This window comes from Momordica charantia (genome assembly GCF_013281855.1).
Source record: "Momordica charantia cultivar OHB3-1 chromosome 5 unlocalized genomic scaffold, Mcharantia_2.0 BLBB01000005.1, whole genome shotgun sequence".
NCBI lineage: Eukaryota > Viridiplantae > Streptophyta > Magnoliopsida > Cucurbitales > Cucurbitaceae > Momordica > Momordica charantia.
The window spans coordinates 22,487,863-22,507,097 of NW_028275163.1; the positions used below are offsets into that span (position 1 = coordinate 22,487,863).

General features: G+C 35.6%; 3 protein-coding genes across 3 annotated transcripts; 1 reads left to right on the top strand and 2 right to left on the bottom strand.

Annotated features, from left to right (window-relative positions):
• Positions 1–138: 138 nt before the first annotated feature.
• Positions 139–7,342, top strand: EMB1345 (Transducin/WD40 repeat-like superfamily protein). Its single transcript, XM_022289030.2, has 10 exons — positions 139–566; positions 895–1,041; positions 1,204–1,422; positions 1,537–1,601; positions 1,780–1,845; positions 2,011–2,082; positions 2,754–2,816; positions 5,500–5,569; positions 5,964–6,047; positions 7,108–7,342. Exons 1-10 carry the CDS (start codon positions 372–374, stop codon positions 7,177–7,179), a joined length of 1,053 nt encoding a protein of 350 aa, XP_022144722.1. The 5' UTR covers positions 139–371; the 3' UTR covers positions 7,180–7,342.
• A 1,393-nt stretch (positions 7,343–8,735) lies between these two features.
• LOC111014324 (uncharacterized) lies at positions 8,736–9,729 on the bottom strand. The gene has a single exon (XM_022289008.2). It carries the CDS (start codon positions 9,485–9,487, stop codon positions 9,050–9,052), a length of 438 nt encoding a protein of 145 aa, XP_022144700.1. The 5' UTR covers positions 9,488–9,729; the 3' UTR covers positions 8,736–9,049.
• Positions 9,730–11,785: 2,056 nt separating this feature from the next.
• LOC111014387 (cell division protein FtsZ homolog 2-1, chloroplastic) lies at positions 11,786–18,677 on the bottom strand. The gene is made up of 8 exons (XM_088123782.1): positions 18,431–18,677; positions 17,315–18,070; positions 15,416–15,715; positions 14,802–14,892; positions 14,047–14,171; positions 12,848–12,940; positions 12,431–12,496; positions 11,786–12,254 (listed from the first exon to the last, which is right to left on the bottom strand). The coding sequence occupies exons 2-8, from the start codon at positions 17,972–17,974 to the stop codon at positions 12,126–12,128; spliced, it is 1,464 nt and encodes a 487-aa protein (XP_087979908.1). The 5' UTR covers positions 17,975–18,070; positions 18,431–18,677; the 3' UTR covers positions 11,786–12,125.
• Positions 18,678–19,235: the final 558 nt, after the last annotated feature.

Consider the following 19,235-nt stretch of genomic DNA (forward strand, 5'->3'; position numbering starts at 1 on the left):
TTACAATTTTTTAGTGGTGTTTTTTTTTTTTTTAAGACAGTTACGCTGGTTTTGAATTTATTTATTTATATATATTTTTTTAATATAATGATAAGGCATAACATTTTTTAGTTATAAAGTTAACTAAAACGAAACCGTTTCAGTCGGAACATTATTCCATTTTCCCTAGAGACGTGAAATGTCGTCTTACTTCATTTAATGTGTGAATCTCTGAAAGCGGACGACTCATCGAGGAGAGAATCCGCGGCGGCGCGTGCTGATCCCTTCCCCGCCATTTTAGCACAGCTGAAGAATCTCGGATACTTGTGGACCAAGGGCTTGATACTCTTCCTAGATTCCCGACGATTTTGCAAGCGAACACCATTCTTGTGATGGAGCTTTGGGATGGGCGATTCGAGCTCAAGGAGGCTGCGAAGCTTGAAGGTCATACTGATAGGGTATGGAGTCTGGCATGGAATCCCGCCACCGGAGTTGAAGGAATTCCACTTATTTTTGCTTCCTGTAGTGGCGATAAGACCGTTCGTATATGGGAGCAATGTCCCTCATCTGGCTCGTGGAACTGCAAGGTTCTATTTCATCTGTAAATATGTTCGATGGCTGATTACTAGAGTAGGTCATGTCGTCTTGGCTTTGAACATCGATGGGATCATTTCGGTTCTGTGGAAATTGTTTATAGAGCTACTAGTTCTTTTACTCTGATGTTTTCACGAAATATTTGGAATTGGATAACTAACCTAAGCAGCTGAATTTATGAAACCGTGAGAGTTTCTCATATTCCATGAGTTCTTTTTGCTTTGTGCAATTTGATATTTTCCATTCGGTTATAAGATACTCATCGGAATCTATAGGTGTTTGACATTGCGAGCTGAAATGCTAATGTAGTGCTATTTGCAGGAAGTTTTAGAAGAAACGCATACTAGAACTGTTAGGTCGTGCGCTTGGTCGCCAAATGGGAAATCATTGGCCACGGCAAGCTTTGATGCCACCACGGCTATTTGGCAGAATGTCGGGGGTGATTATGAATGTGTTTCCACTCTAGAGGTAGTACTTCCTATCAAGAATTATATATATAAACATAACTATTCATTGCAAGCTTTTCTCCCAATGATCCATAAGGATAGGGCTGTCTGCTATTTTACTGCATTTGTCTTATTCATCATTGCATTGAAAGCTTTGAAAATTGTCTCGTTGGTTGATGTTTAGGGTCATGAGAATGAGGTCAAAAGTGTATCTTGGAATGCATCTGGTTCTCTGCTTGCAACATGCAGTCGAGATAGAACCGTTTGGATTTGGGAAGTATTGCCCGGCAATGAGTATGAGTGTGTTTCGGTGTTGCAAGGACATACACAGGATGTAAAAATGGTTCAGTGGCACCCAACCATGGATCTTTTATTCTCGTGTAGCTATGACAATACTATCAAGGTGTTATTCTAAGACATCTTCTAATATTATATATGTTTTTTTTTTTACATGCCTAGGGAAATTACTTGAGATTGACACAGATGTTATTAATTTATGATGATGAAACCACTTCAGGTTTGGGCAGGTGATGATGACAATGATGATTGGCACTGCGTTCAAACTTTAGATGAATCTAACAAGTATATAACTATTTCTCTTTCCCTCTCATTCTCTCGCTGTTTGTCGCTTTCACAACTTTTAAGTTATATATATATATATATATATATATATATATATATATCCATTCTTATTGCCATAGGGTAGTTAGCTTCAGCTTAACAAGGTTTAACTTAATTATTATGCTTATTTTCTTCCCAGTGGTCACTCTTCTACAGTTTGGGCCCTTTCTTTCAACGCAACTGGAGACAAAATGGTTACCTGTAGGTAGGCCATTTATGTGCGTGTTAGCAATAAAACTTTATAATTTTCTTTTGAAGTTATTTAGTTTCCCCATTTCCTTAGTAATATGGAAGTCATGAAATTATTTCACACCAAGTTTGAAATTAATTCATTAGGTGAATCTAACTTGAGTGTGGTCCATTTTTGCAGTGATGATCTCACCCTTAAAATATGGGAAACGGATGGGACAAGGTTGCATTCTGGGGGTGACTATTCACCATGGTGAGGGACACAAAAACTTCATCATCATCATCATCATTATGATTGTGTGGGCTTGGAGTGAGTAGAACTTTATTGATAGGATATGTTCAGATACAATGTGTAATTTTTCCTTTTATTATTATGAAATTGGTTGGTACTTGTAGATTTTTGTGCTTGAATATGAACGTTGGCATGAAAGGGAAAGCATATGTTCATTATATATATCATTGATCTAAATGACATGGTCTCCTTTGATTAAAACCTTGTAATCGGAGGAGTCAAATAGTCTGAGACTGTCATAAGTAAAGCTCTAGCAATTACGTTTGTTCTTTAATACCCTAACTTAGTAAAGCAAACTTAAAACCTGGTTTCAAGAAGGTGATTTTTTTCACTTATAGGACTCTTCTGATGCCTACTTTCCTTGAATTTAGACATTGTTATGAATATTTAGTGTTTATATGTTTATTTTTATGCATGCGAATGTCTTGATGTGCATGCATGCTCATAAGTAATGTAGTAGAGCATTTCATGTGCAACTAAATACATCAACAAACTGATAATGTTTCTTCAGTACTAAGGGATGCATACTCGGAGACCATCTTATTAGTATCTTCGTTTCTTTCCAACTACAATGTTATATCTGTTTTCCTGTAAGCATGCTGATAGGTTGTTCTTTTATCTGGTTTTGTTAGGAGGCATACTTGCACTCTTTCCGGTTATCATGATCGAACAATTTTCTCTGTTCACTGTTCAAGGTAATATTAACCACTTTATTGCTGTAAGATTTTAATTTTCTGTCTATAAATATTTTTATCTCTCTTGTGCTACTCTGGTCATTGGTCAAGGTAAAATTAACTATGTAGTCGCTAGATTTTAATTTTAGGTCTTTAAAGATTTTTATTCTCTTGTGCTACAGTGTTTAAAGCCAATTACTCCAGTCGTTAGTAGAGAAGTTAAGGTGTGTGGAAATTTAGTCGTGGTAATAGAGTGCTTGGTTTAATTTCTTCTCCATTTTATGAACATCTGGAAAGCCGGGATAAATAATCCTTCATTTTGTCTTCTTAAATATGATTAAATCACCCATAGACCTAAACGCTTAAATTGATGGTTCAGGATAAATTTAATCATTTATAGGATATTTAACACTCCCCTTCACTTGTAGGCTTGAAAATTTGAACATGGCCAAACAAGTGGAAATCAATATGAAACGGGGTTGGAAATGAAAATACAGGAGTTAAAAGACTAGACTTCCTGCTCTTATACTATCTTATATATGATTAAATCACGAACTCAAAAGTTTAAGCTGATGGGTTAGGGTAAATTTAATCGATATCTAACAACTTTAAAAGACACAGTTAATGAGTAGCTTTATTCACCTACAAGGCTACTTTTTCCCCAATACAAATTATCAAGAGAGGGAGGGCTGATTTCCCCCTTCTTGTAGGAAACACATTTCAAGATACATTTCAATTCATTTCATTAGGAATAAGATTCACAAGGAGGCATTATCAAGAACCAAAGGGGTTACAAAAACCCTCCTTAATTGGAAGTCATAATGAAAGCTATTTTCTTGACAAAAAAGTGCATCACATTTCAATTCATTTCATTAGGAATAAGATTCACAAGGAGGCATTATCAAGAACCAAAGGGGTTACAAAAACCCTCCTCAATTGGAAGTCATAATGAAAGCTATTTTCTTGACAAAAAAGTGCATCGCATGTACTTTACGTCAAAGAATTGGCTACCTGTTTATACATACGTATCAGGTTTCTTATTAAAAAAAAAAGTTTGTAAATACTACTGGTTTTGACCAAATGCCCATAAGTTCAAAATATCTCGGCCTCCTACTTATGGTATTAATTATCCTAAAGGTTCATTGACTACCCAATAATTTAAGATCAATTAGTGGGCTCTGCTCTCAAACTCATTGAACATTGATGATCAAATATTTATGCTCATTGAAAAGTTGATCGCATGTACTTTATTAGAAGTATCGCTCTTTGCGGGAAATTCCCTTGATAAATAAAGCTCCGATAGCTGTGGTTAATTCTATGGAAAAACTTGGTGAAATGGTCTTGGGCAGCTCTTCCGCATGAAAAGGGAGGTCTCGGTATCGGGTCTTTGGCTAAGAGGAATAAGATTTTGCTGATGAAATGGTTGTGGCGTTTTGCGACAGAGAGAGGATGTTTTTGGAGGAAAGTCATAGCGGCTATCTATGGAGAAGAGCCCTTTGGTTGCTTGCCGAAGCCTGCTAAAGGTTCTTCTGTGGGGAGACCTTGGTTAGATATTCAAGGTTTGAAAATGGATTTCAACAAGCTGTCTCTCTTCAAAGTCTCTGCTGGAAATTCAGTTCGTTTTTGGGAGGATGCCTAGATAGACAGTGTTCCCCTTGCAGCTTCTTTTCCGGAGATCTACACTCTTTCCTTAAAGAAGAATGCTACAATAGCAGAGTGTTGGTCGGCAGAATCTTCAACTTTGGATTTGGGCATTAGAATGAATCTTTCTGAGAGGGAGATAAGCAGATGGGGGATTTTTTCTGAAAAGTTAGAGGGGGTGATCATTGGGCAAGGCAGAGACAGATTGTGGTGGAAAGCAGATATTTCGGGGATGTTTTCAGTTAGATCCACGTTTTTGGCCCTGAGTTCTCCTTCCCCTATTTTAAGTTCGACCATGGCAAATCAGATTTGGCATTTCAAAGTTCCAAAAGAAAGTTAAATTTTTCCTTTGGCACCTGTATTACAGAGGCCTCAACGCAGCAGACAAGTTGCAAAGGAAATGTCCTTCGTGGGTCCTCTCTCCTTCGGTCTGTAGCATGTGCTTAAGGGATGAAGAAGGGTTGGACCATCTTTTCCTTCATTGTTCCTATGCTACAAAAGCTTGGTCTTTTATTGCCTCTCACCTGGATCTTTCTTTTTGTCTTCCTAGGAGAATAGAAGACTTTATATCAGAGGGTTTTGGGGGACCTAACCTCAAAGGAAAAGCTGGTGTTTTATGAAGTGTGCTGCCTGAGCTCTTCTTTGGCTTTTATGGAAAGAGAGGAACAGCCGGATTTTTTAGAATATTTCAAATTTGGTAGATTCTTTTTGTATGAATATTAAGCATGTTGCTTCGTGGTGGATTTCTTCCCACAAGAAGTATTTTTGTAATTATAGCCTCCAACTCATCCTACATGATTGGTAAGTCTTGATTGTTTAGTTCATTGGGGAGGGTTCTCTCTACCCTCTGTCTTTAGGCTGTCTCTCTTCCACCTTTTTGATGTTTCTTATAAAAAAAAAATAATATGTATGGTCATCCTCAAATCTTGATTGGAAAGCGTATTATGGTTTATTCTGTGTACGATATGTGATCACCTACGCTTTGTAGCCTTTCCTCATCTTATATTGTAATTTCTGACCATTCATCTACGAAGCTGATGACTTTTGCACTTGAATGTGACAGACATGGCATAATTGCTAGTGGAGCTGCTGATGATGCGATCCGTTTGTTTGTGGAGAATCAAGAGAAAGTGGTAATGAATGCCTGCCCCGCCTTCTTACTATTAGCATTTACTCGCATTAATGGTGAAAAATAAACACTATATTATTATCCTAATTTCTAAAGGTCTGCAAATAGCCAAAAATACATTGTGTGAAGGCCAGACCGTACAATAATGTGTCTGGACCTGTGTATTGTCTCTCACATAGCTTTATGGAGACCGTTATTTATTCATGTATTACAATTATTGTTCTACTGATTAGGAAGGGGATTTCTAATGTGATGGAAACTCTTTATCATAGTTCAGTGTGGCTTAGTTTGAGTATTAAGCTGTTGGTTAAATATGTTTTTATTTTCAAGATGTGAAAATGCAGTGGAACTTTCGAGTCAAAGGAAGAAGTATTTACCACTCTCCCTTTTCATCGCAGGTTGATGGATCTTCATTCCAGTTGCTTTATAAGAAGGAGAAGGCCCATGACATGGATGTAAATTCAGTGCAATGGAGCCCCGGGGTAAGGCTCTTGTTTCAACATGCAAACTTTTTGCTGGCATTTAAGATTAGCTCATGACTGGAATTTAATTATAGTCATAACCAATTACATCCTAATTCAAACACCATGGTAGCCACCTGAGATATTAATAATCCTAGTGAGTATGAGCCTACAAAAGTTAGTCTAGACGTTCACAGATATTAAACCATCTAGACGCTCATAGATATTAAAAAACCATCTGACTTTAATGGTTATAAATTACCCCTACTCCCTTCTAGGGTTGGCAACGTGGTGGGGCGGAGCCGGGTGGGGGTATCCCCACCCCATCCATGCCCCGTTGGGGAATTTTACCCCGTCCCCGAAAATTTGGGGGCGGGGATGGGGCGGGGATAGGGTCCCTTCAAGGAACCCGTCCCCGACCTAACTTTTTATTTATTATTTTTAAAGATTTATTAATATTTTAATTCTTTAAAAAATATATAAACTTTTTATTTTATAGAATTGTGTAAATTTTAGTTAAATACAATCACGATATTTTAGATATTTTTGATGGGTTGGTTTTTTCAATCCGATGAATCTTTAATTAAGAAGAAGGTTTAAAACCTCAAAATTTGAAGTTATACAATATAAAACAGGAAAAATCAAGAAAATTAACATAATATTACAATAGTTCCATCTCCAATAGTTCCATCTACAATAGTTCCATCTACAAAGTCATGACAAAAGTAGTATAAAAATTATTATTATTAATATAATATATAAAAATAAAAACATTAATAAAAATTAAACGGGGCGGGGTCGGGGACGGAGCGGGGAACTCCCCCGTCCCCGATCAAACCGGGGAATCCACGACCCAATCAGGTCGGGTACCCTCGGGTATTTTTGCCGTCGCTACTCCCTTCAGCTCCTTGGTGTGAAAGCTGTCATTTCTGCCTTTTAGCCAGTATGTATTTCAAATTACTGATTCTACGCTATTATCTCTACTAAACATGAAATCCTTCCCATTTTTCCTCTCCGTCGTCATTTTGTTTTAAAATACTGATTTACATCGTACTAACGCATTCAATCCAACTTCTGTCAGGAGAAGAGGCTGCTTGCTTCAGCGAGCGACGATGGTACAATAAGGATATGGGAGCTGGTTCCTATTTCCTAACTTAACTTTCCGAATCATGTTTGTGCGATAGTATATTTTATATAATAACCAAGAGGTATCATATATACTATGTGAATTATAATGTTCAAGCTGATGATCGGAAAAGTACCCAGAATTCCAATAACCTGTGTTTTGGAGCATCCATTCAACATTTATTTCTCTTGATTATGGTGTCTTTAACCTTATTGTTGGGTCCTATTTAGGGGAATTGTTTCTAGTGAAAAATCATAATGTCTGACTTGGTGAATGATAAATTGACTGGAGATGGCAATTCGAGTATAGTTCAAAATAGATAAGGCATCTATTACTGTACGAAAGTCGATGATTCGATCTCTCAACTTGTAATTATTGAATTAAAGAAAGAAAACAGACCAAAAGCGGGCAGAACTCGAGTTTGCTGAACCATGCTTCAAACATGTTAAAGCCAAAACTCAATAGAATTGGGAGAGCAATGGAGCCGTTTGAATGCAGGTAGGTTTGTTTGTTTGTTTTTTTTTTTTTTTGTGGGAAGTAAATGCATCACATGTCTGCAAAATCTCTAGAGTTTGTTGACTCCTTAGCCAGAGGGGAGCAAATGATTCGCAGTGCTCGGATTAATGACTTTTCAAGGCAGTATTTGTAAATGTAATATCATTTTTTTAATTGAGCAGTAGGCACTTTAAAGCGTTTTAAGGTAATTTTTTATTATTTTAAAATTTTTTAAAATCAGTTTTAAATATGTAATTATCAAATGCCTTTAATTTTTTTAAAGTGCTTTTGATGGATTAAGTAAAAAAAAATGTTAAACTTTAACTGTTGCAATACGTGATTATTGAGAATTTTACCTGACAATGTCATGCATGTACTGATACCTAACAATTAGAACTTAGAAGGAATTGTGTGTCTGTAATCGAAAAATTAAAATGTAGTTAAATATTATACAATTTGAAAAACATTTTTATTGAACTCAAAAATACATTAAGGTGTCACCCAAAAAAAAAAACAAACAAACAAATAACTACTATCCAAACAATGCAATTCTCTAGAAAATTTCTCCAATAAAATGAGCATAATAGATGTGCAGTGCATTAATAGGGCAATAATTATTTCACATGTTTTTTTTTCCAGATCAAGAAATGTGAGGTAGATGATTGCTTCAAGAAGATATCTTATGTACTCAAATTGGCTATAGCCTATTTCATAGGCGTAATTATTTATTTAATTTCACATAAATTATAATTTCTTTTAAACTTAAAATACGGTTGTGCCAACATCAACATAATTTTTTTTTCCGAGGGGAACATTAACTCTTTTATTGAATTAAAATAATAATAATAATAATAACTATCAGACACAATTAATTTTTATTAAAAAACAAAAATACTATATTTAACAATTGAGGTGAATTTTAAGTTTATTTTGTTGAATTCTTATTACCACTGGTACAACATCCACATCTACTTAGGGAATGAAGCAAGCCTATTATGTGATCTGAAAATTGCAAAAATATAAACCAATATGAATGAGATCAATAATAGATTTCCATACCACACAATTATTTGAAAAAAAAATGCAAATAGATAAAAATGGATTAAGATTAATTAAAATAATAATTAACAATAATGGTATCGAAAGTAGCAAAGAGAAATTGTACAAATTAACAATAATGGAAAAACAAATGGCCAATATGAGAGAAGCCATAGACGAAACGCAAAAGCACCATTTTGTTTGATTGTTTTGTTTACATTCAAAATCCTCTCCCTCCTCAGATTTTGGAAACTCAGATTCAAACCTTGGGAAATGGATTTGTTAGTTCTTCTTCTTTCTTTTCTTTTATTTTTTTTTAATTACTGCAATTAAATTTCCCCCAAACAAAAAAATCACTGAAAATTCAGCACCTGTTCTCCAGTCGGAATCCGCCATTGTTGGCTCTCCTTCCTTCTTCAATCAGCGCCGCCCTGGCCGATCCAATTCCGGTCGGAAACAAGCAGGCGTCGAAGGCGGAGCAATCGATCCAATCCTTCAGAAGCTCCTCCTGCCCCCATATCTCCGGTATCCATACCCGGCCCGCCATCTCCCGCCGGTGCCTCTTCAGCCTCTCCCGTCCGCCCTCCTCCTCCGCCGCCACCGCCGCCGTTCCCTCCCCCTCCTGCACTTCCGATTCCGAGAGTTTGCTCGCCGCCTCACCTCCGCCCTTACTCGAAACCAGACACTGCAGTTCCTGCTCGATTCCGGCTTTCTCGGGCTCCAATGAAACGGAGTATTGAGGAGGACCGGCGGCGGCGGCCTGCAACTGCAAATCCATCGGTGGAATCAGTTTCGTCGTCATGAAGCGGAACCCTAGAGGCGGTTACTGAGCCCCCTCCGCCATGGGGATTAGATGGATTGAACAGTGAAGCGGGGGGTCCAAATGGACGTGGGCTTTTGTTTTAGGGATTTGTGGTTTTGGTTTTGATTGGGAAGTGGGAATTTGAGGGAAAATGAAATGGGAAAATTTCGGAGAGAAAGAAAAAGAAAAAGAAAAAGGAAAAAAAGGAGAGGTGGGATTGGAATTTGGAGGATTGTGAGGCTGATGTTGATTTGGCCATGGGAATCGTGATAATTGGTACCGGCACCGCTCTAAATGTTAGTGTAAATATCGATATTTCAATTTATGAATATATATTTTTTTGAAAAGTTTATAATAAATATTAAATTTAATAGATAAATATTTTACTTTATTAAAAGAAAATTTTAAAAATTATTGATATTAGTATTAGATTTATATTAGTGATATTTTGTTGATGTATATACATTTTTTTATTTTGTCGATTTTTTAAAATGAGAACTCATTATAAAATTTTGACAAGGATAGGAGTGGGGAAGGAGGTAGGGAGTACAGTATGCGTTCAAATCATACATTTATTTTGAGAGAATTTATTTGTTGGGTAATAAAACGAGGAAATTGATTGAGATTTGAGAGATATTTTTCAAATGTTTTTGAGGTGGAGAAATGTTGCTCATACTTGTCCTTTTCCGAACTAATTTTTCTTTTCTTTTTTAAGGGAAAAAGATTAAATTATGATGGTTTTGAAAACATAATGACAAAATGATTTTTCTTCGAATGTTAGCAAAATTGAAAATTTTCAAACAAACGTACTTAATTAGACTTTATTCTAAAAATGAAATTGGTAAAGCACTTTTTAAATGTAATGTAAAATGAGTGGAAAATTAAAATACTATTTTGGTCCTATATTTTGAATTTTTTCATTTTAGTTTCTGTATTTTTGAAATGTTAATTTTGGTGTCTATTTTGATCTCCTAATTTTATTATTAATTTCGTTTTTTCTACCACAATTTCAACACGACACTAGAGTCAATATATTTGTTTAAATGTAATTATGACTTTATATTAAAAAAATTCCTATGTAATAGAACTTATTTTAAAATTTTGTAAATTAGATTGAAATATTAAATTCTTAAAAGTACAAAAATCAAAATAAACATTTTAAAATATATGCACTAAAATAAATCAAATTAAAAATATATGAACGAAAATAAATTAAAATTCAAAAAGTAGAGTAATTAAAATAGCATTTTTTAAAGAAAAAAAAAGCTTTGATGGGATGGCGATGGGTGGGGGGTGAAGACACCGACATCTGTCTCGCACGCACAATGGAATAGTGAAGAGACGCTCCACCCACCTGCCATTTGGACTTTCCACGCCCACAGTTTCAAATCAATTCCCCCTCTCTCTCATAAATATATATATATTAATTTCTGGTCCCTGTTCAAATTTAGTTTCTTCTCTTTTAATATATATATATTCTTTATTTAGTTTTTCAATATCGACGAGTATTAAAACGTTATGTCATCTGTCAATACGAGATTAATTTAATGATAATTGATACATTTTAATCTTTCACCCCCATTTATTGTGTTAAAAAAAGAAAAAGACAAAGATTTAGAGAAATTTTGTTATTAACTTGAAATTTATACTTTTTTTCTTGGAAATTTTTCTTTTTTGAATAACTTTTTTTTCCTTGTATTATATTATGGAAAATTGTCATTAGACATTTTTAACATTTTTGGATAGTGAGAGAAATTAAAACCTTTTAAACCATAGGCAAAATTGAAAAAAAAAAACATACAAATATTAGGGAATGAAACATATACTTAAGACTTGTGATGATAAGATACCATGTAAAACTACAATTTAATTGCTATAAATGGAAGTGTATCTCACTTAACATGTTAAATTTGTCATGTTCAACCCCACGAAATGGGGAAATTTTCTAGTACTACAAGAGTACATATTTCTTCCATTTATGATTTGACGCACCATTCTTAAATAGTGATGGTTAGGCGAGAAAATAAAATGGTAGAAAATTTCCTCTCATCCGATGAACATACCACATAAGCATTTAATTGATAAAATTGACAATATTGACTTATTAGACACATAATGAAAGTCCAAAGACGGTTTAGAAATTTCTACAAATATATTAATCCGAATTTGTAATTTAACCTAAGATTTAAATCCATTTTACATTTAACTCTAGATTTAGTTTCTTTATTTTTCAGTTTTCTATTCTAATTCCTAAACTTATACATGGTGATTGTCACTAATTTTTCATGAAATATCTACTAAAATTATGAATATGTTTCCATTACATTTTATACACTCTCTTTGGATAATGTAGTTGACATTATGAAGATCATCAACAAATTCAACAATTGCACACTATACAACTCCATGAAGTGTATTTGCAATTGCAGTTATAACAGGCTCTCAAACTACAAAGGAGAAACCTTTGATCTTACATCTTAGGAAGAAATCAGATTCAGAATTTGACTTGAATTTATGTACACTACCACACACTACTTTCAAACAATGGGCAGAGTAGAAACCTACAACCTACCTGAGGCAAAGTGTACTACTTGGGAGGGGGAAGCAGTGTAGAGGAGTAGCTGAAAAATGGAGATTTTTAAGCTCGGGGATAGCGCGACCGACCTTTCTTCTTCAAGAACTCGGGAATTTCCACAAGACCACCATCAGCGAAAGAAGGGCTTCGATTCATTCCATATCCAGTTTCTCCCCGTGCTTGTTGACTCGCCTGCACATAGACGGATGATCATAAACTACTAGCATTGAAAATGAGTTCAAGTAATTCTCACTCCCAAGCTTTAACAAAGCTTGAAGTGTGGCTTGGGTTTGTTGGTTAGTCCTCTATATGTTTTTCAGTATGTTTTCGGGAACTGATCGAAGCGATAGAGATAGAGACATGTGTACCTGAAAGGGCCTCCCATCACCGTCTTCTTGGCGTTTAAATCCAGTGGCTATGAGAGTTATACTAACCTGCAGAGTGAAACCGCAAAGTTACTTAATTTGACTCAGTTGTTGTTGGCATTCCATAGAAGAAATTCAGGTATCTTTTGCCAACAGATTATTGACACATCCAGAAAAGTGTGGAATGAGCCATAGGAACTGCGATGGAACTGCTTTCGATCCGTTATTCTAAGACATACACGATAATTGCCACAAAGTTGATGCGAACACTTCAACCAGGTGAATTGATTTGCTTCAATTATTCAAAAATGTTATACTATACCCTCTCGAATATGTTCCAATTAATGCACAGCAACTATCAAGCCTGATTTACGGTAGAACTGTGGATGCCATATCTAATCGGAGTTTTCAACAACTTACTTGTCCACTGATTGATGGATCTATAACTGCTCCAAATATTAGATTGGCTGATGGATCTACAAGATCATATATGACCTCTGCAGCAGCATTTACCTGTGTGAATAGCACTTTTGTGAACAGAAGTATCAGGCAAAGCATACTAAAGAAGCATAATGTTATTTGGAAGAATCCAAGCTTTGACATATCAGCTATTCATCTAGACAATCAGAAGCAGAACTGAAGATTTTGAATGCAAGTTGAAACACCCCAAAAAGCTACTGAACTGAGTCGGTTTCAACTATCTTTGCTAGTTACTTTGATTTTAATAGATTTTGATGGTTATGTTCAGTTTTAGTTAGTTTTTGGTGGTTACTTTTTGTTGGTTAAATACGACAGGCACTCTTTTTTATTTTCCTTAAACTAATATGTTGTTTTGGCGTTGGTTCCAGCAGAAAGCAACCCAAACCGACCTACTTAAACCTCTAATGGAGATACAATATAATCATAAAAAAATTTTAACAGAATAGAATGGTTGATATCAAGGGTTCTAGATAAACTAGACCACGTAAACAAACAAGAGATGCAAAGAAAAATCACCCACCAATAGTTCCAAACCCTACACTCTCTAGTTTCCTGTTTAACTAATGAGGATCTTAAAGGTCTCGAGTAATTGAATGGTTGTGGTTTCTCTCATATTTTGTCACTTGGCTACTCTCCAGATTCATTTTCAGGGTGCTCAAGGAAGATCGATGTTCGTCTTTGCTCTTCTTAGGCCTCTTCATTAGTGATTTTTGGTTTATAATGTTCTTTATTTTTCAATCAGATCGTATTGCTCTTCGTCGAGCTCGTCGTTGACTACTTTTGTTTTTTCTTTTTCTTTCACTCCTCCAGGGGTTTGTATCTTGAATAATTTTCCTTTTCATCTAAAAATTTGTTTCTTGTTAATAAAATTAAAAAATGAATGAGGATCGCTTCGAGGTGCAAGGAAGGATTGCATCCACTTAACGATCAAGCATTTGTTACCAACAGAGATTTCTTTGTCATCCAAAATTGGAAATCAAGGTGAGTGGATCTGCATTGATAGGAACCATAAATTTTTACACACAGCAAGAGGATATCGAGAGTCTTCTTCATTATAATTCGGAAGTGAATGAAGTTCATCCATTTATTCCATTCATTAATACTAAACAATAATACAGAGAAAAAATGTGGACTTGTACCTCAAATAAGGTCAGATCAGTCCCCCCGGTAATGTTCCATACAATACCAGTGGCCCTCTCTATACCAATATCAAGCAATGGTGATTGGATGGCATTCAAAGCAGCGTCTCTTGCCCTAGTTTTCCCTACACCAATACAAGCACCAAACTGATTAAATCCACATTTGAGCAAGTAGCCAAAATATGATCTTGTATTCAGGGAAAATAAACTAAATATGCAGCCACCGTCGGATGGACATTCCTGGTACCTTATGCAACCTTTCTGGGGGGTTTAATTGGGGGGGATAACCGGGAGATCAGTGGCCCAACTATTTGCATAATACTCATGGCCCTCCTCCACTAATTTTGCCTACACCAAGGCCAATTCCGGTAGACAACAAGAGTGAAATTATAAACCTCTCAAGACTACCTATGACTGTGAAGAATATCTCCAAACATCCCGAGCCCTTACCACTAGGGCACTCCTTGGTAATTTTTGCAACCTCTCCATAACAACACTCTTCTAGAATTCACTAAACGCTACCAGGTCACCAATCTCTCGGGTCACTATATGGCCCTGTATCCAATTACAGATGACATACACTAGGGTAGATGTATCTAACTCGTTTGAAAATTTCATTTTCACCTAAATGTTTCATCATAACTCGTTCATTGCATTGCTATAATATAGTCTACAGTTAAAAGCAAAGGATTATGGCTAACTAAGCCTTCTAATACTAAAGATTCTAGAAACTTGGAAGAATTAGCTGGTGTTACCAGTTGCAGTTCCTATCCCCATCAATGAAGAACCGGCGTTTGCCATGATAGCTCGGACATCAGCAAAATCTACATTTACAAGTCCTGGTATCTGAAATTATCACGGCAAGCTACCCGTCAGAATTCAGAATACAAGAATACGACATTTGAGTATAGCAAGGGGTTTAATATACATTTACTTCGCACAATGTTTTGAAGATGGATAAGCATAGTCTCAAATAATTTTTCACACAGAATTTTTTGCTATTTTTTTTTTTTCTAAAAGTAAAAGTTTAAGAAATTCTGGAAATGGCACTGAAGTTCATGTAGGCATCGTCCTTGGAGTATTTTAAATATTCTAGTAATTTTTAAAATTTTTATGACTTCATAAATATAAAGAGAGCAATATTATCCAAACTAACTTCTTTGTGGCCGACCACTTTCTATTTACTAACTGCCTTCACTAATCAAATGGTATGTGCCATTTTGAAGTTCACTTTAAATCTAACCAGGATTTTCACATCAGAAAATTGTCTCATGGTCCCTTTTACATCAAAGGATTTATGAAATTTGTCAAAAAGCCTTTGATGTAAAGATCGAGAGCATCTTGTTCAACTTTATTACTAATTACATACCATAATTATATCAGAGATACCACGAACACCTTGCCGAAGAATATCGTCTGCTAGGTTAAATGCTTCTGTCACAGCTGTTGATTGGGAAACAGCAGTCAACAGCTTGTCATTTGGAATGACTATCAGTGTATCAACATTGTCTCTCAAAGCTGCAATTCCTTCCTGGGCTTGAACCGTCCTCCTTCGTCCTTCAAAAGAAAACGGGGTTGTGACAATACCAACGGTCAAGATACCCATTGACTTGGCAATACTTGCAATGACAGGAACACCACCAGTTCCAGTCCCTCCACCCATTCCAGCCTACAAATAAGGACAGACAATTCCCCCCAGTCAGAAAAATATATTGAATGTATCTAGGGCCTTCCTTAACACTTTCACAAATGAATATCACATATGATCCAGAATAATTAAAGATCAATAAGTCATTTACATCAAAGAGTTATTGGCCAATAACTCTTTGATGTAAATGAACTGAAAAAACATATTCCAAGTTATTAGCAACAGAACATATCAGTAATCAATGCAAATGATGATTCTCTTAGCCTTTAAAAAGGAAGATATCATAAGCTACCTAGCATATTATTGTCAAAACCTGATGATATCTGGGAAGATAAGTTTTAAGGCTATAGTATGCCATGCGTCTATGATTTTCAATGCCACAAGAAACTATAGAAAACGTTTATAACCTTCAAATTGTAAATGCAAAATAGCTTATGTCGCACATGTGAAGGACAAATTTCAAGCATGATGGACATCATTGTGGAGTGGACCTATGAAAATTTTCTTACTCCACGTCTTCTTCATATGATCCTAGGCCATGTTTTACATGTCTGTGCTGCATATTGCAAAATTTTGTACTATTCCATAAATCCACTCTTTAACAAAATCTATATGTTTCTTTGGCCATCAACCACGTTATACAAAAAATTATCGGATGATTGGTATATGCTGAAGTATGGACTATGCTTTCAATAATGATGACATGATATTGATCTTAACAGCCATTTTAGAACCAGAGGATCAATTAAATAAATTCTGTAAAAGGAGTACTGCCAAATTATGAGGTAAAGTTTTAGTGAATTTGGGAAAAAGAAGATTTCTATAGGCCCAGTTACTGAAGGAAATGCAATCTATGTCAATGTATACGAATTTGAGCCAATTATATTCCTCATCAAGAGAGCTGACTATTGCTCTTTAGTAGTTTAAATGATTAAATTAAATTATGGGATTAGTAGAAATAGTTCTCATGTTGAACATTTTCAATCAAAATAATGTTCAATATATGTGATGAATGTTCAACAAATAATGTCAATGAGATATAAACACTCCTAAGATATTGTCATGGATGTCTTTTCCTTTGGATAAACATCACAAAATGTTTGCCCCAGATCCATAATCAATGAGGTCCAAAGTTTGAAATTATGTGCCATTCACGTCCAAATCTTGAAAGTACTGCATTAGAAAAGAACTAGGAAAATTATACAGTTTTTCCAGATCAGAATCACATAAAGCGTTATTTCCATACTGAAATGCTTCCATTATAAGTTAAATATATCATTTCAGTTCAGACAAGTTCATTGCAAAACCTAGCTGTTCACATTGGTATAAACACAAAACACCCATGATGAGTGACCAAACAGATTCTGTTGGGGTCGGTTTCTAAGGCTTCCTTGTGGGGTCGGTTTTTAAGGCTTTCTGTAGTTATCAATTAGGTGTTATTCTTTTAAATTGGAACCTTTTTCTTTATGGATTCCCTCTTGTTGGGCCGTTCTTTTTTTTTTTATGCCCTTGCATATCTTTTCATTTCTCTTAATGGAACTCTTATCAAAAAAGAAAGAAAGAAAAAAAAAAAAAAAAAACTCTGTACGGAGTTAAATAGCCATGTAAAAATGAACTTACAGTGACAAAGACCATGTCTGCTCCGTAAAGTGCCTCTTCAATAGTTTCCTTGCTCTCATTGGCAGCATTCATGCCAATCTCTGGGTTCCCACCAGCTCCAAGACCCCTCGTAAGCTCCCTACCAATTTGAAGACGGTTCTCAGAATACACAGGAGACATTCTCAAAGCTTGAACATCCGTGTTAACGACCCAGAACTCCACGCCTTTCATTGAACTCTCTATCATACGGTTAACTGCATTTGACCCTCCACCTCCTACACCAATGACTTTAATCTTTGCTACACCATAATTACCTGGACTGGTTGTGTCTTCAAAACTCTCTGTGTTACTTTCAATTGGACTATCCTGTCTCGGGCTACTCGACGACATACTGTTTCCATCTCCTCTAAGCATTGAAACTTCGGGGTGAAGTTCAAGAAAAGGGTCTCCATTTTGATATGAGCTGACACTGTGAGAATGGGAGGCACACTTGAATTTACGCAGGGTTAACTTTTGGCCAACACCCACAAACCCATTCCCTTCTTCGTGCATTTTAATGCAGCCAAATCTTCCCAAGGAATTCTCAATTGGCATTGATACTCTTCCTCCAAGAACATTAAGTATGCCAACTGGGTTTCGACCATCAGAAAGAGCAAAATGCACCGACGTACAACTTGCCATCGTAAAATGGTCGTTCTAAATTCTAAAGTTGGCTGATGACAGGAACTTCTTAATGGTTTAAAATCCCAACTCCAACGCCAATCTCTCTTCCAATGCCTGTCCGGGAAGACCAAGTAATCAATTGAGAGCTATAGAACCAAGAAATTCTACTTTGACTTGACAAGTATCAAAGAGAAAATAAAACAGTCCTAGGAATTAGACAATATAACGATTGGAAAAGAAAAAAACGATCCAAATTTTGTCTATAGCTCACAAAACATAAATCAAGAACACTAGAAAAACTCGAGGGAGAAACACGAGGCCACTCGACTTCAGTCACAGTGAGCTCCAAGCGAGTTTGAAACGAAAATAAAAGGGAAGTCAAACAAACAAGAGCAACTCATTATTCATGGTAATACGAGTCTCATAAGGAATGCAAGAAATAGAGAAATGCGATTGAATTCAGGGAAAATTTACCGGAGAAAAGTGCAGAATAGGAAGCATTTGGGTTGTACTTGAAGTCCGAAATGGCAATGGTGGGGGAATATGAAGCTTAGATAGTTTCCGCCATTATGAGAAAATCTGGGGAAAAAGCAACAAAAACCATGTGAAGAAGAAGGTAGAGTCGCAAACTGGCTTTTTGGAGGAAGGCGATGTGTGGGCACAGTGCCAAAAAGCAGAATTGGATTGGAGAATCAAGAAAGTGCCATTTCAACCAAGAGTTTGCGACTCAAAATTGGGCTAAAAAATGTGAAGCCCGGGTAACTTTTGCAACTTCCTTCCATATCGACCCATTTCCAATCTTTAAGAAATTACAGAAAGATTCGATTTTTATTTTTGCAAATTTCTGACATATGACAGTTTCTTATACCGCCAAGGTTTTTTCCCGATAATGTAATGAAAATATAGATAAAAGGTTGATATGGACAGAAATTTCTAAAAAAGTTATGAAAATAATAAAAAAAAAATTTGGAAGATTTACTTAAATTAACGGATAAATTTCTTATCATTTCTAAATAAGCTAAAAATAATTAATATTAATATCATGTCAATTAATTATATTTTGTTGATATTTTTTGTAATATTATGAAAATATTGATTTATCCATCATGTCAACGTCGACATGTCGACGATATTTAATACCATAACTACAACATGTTATGAGAGATCGAACCTCCAAGAAGAAATTAGTTGTCTTACCCGCTTAGCTAAGCTCATGACCTTATTAATACATTGTTTTTTTTTTTTACCAACATGAACTTATTAATAAATTGTTGTTATT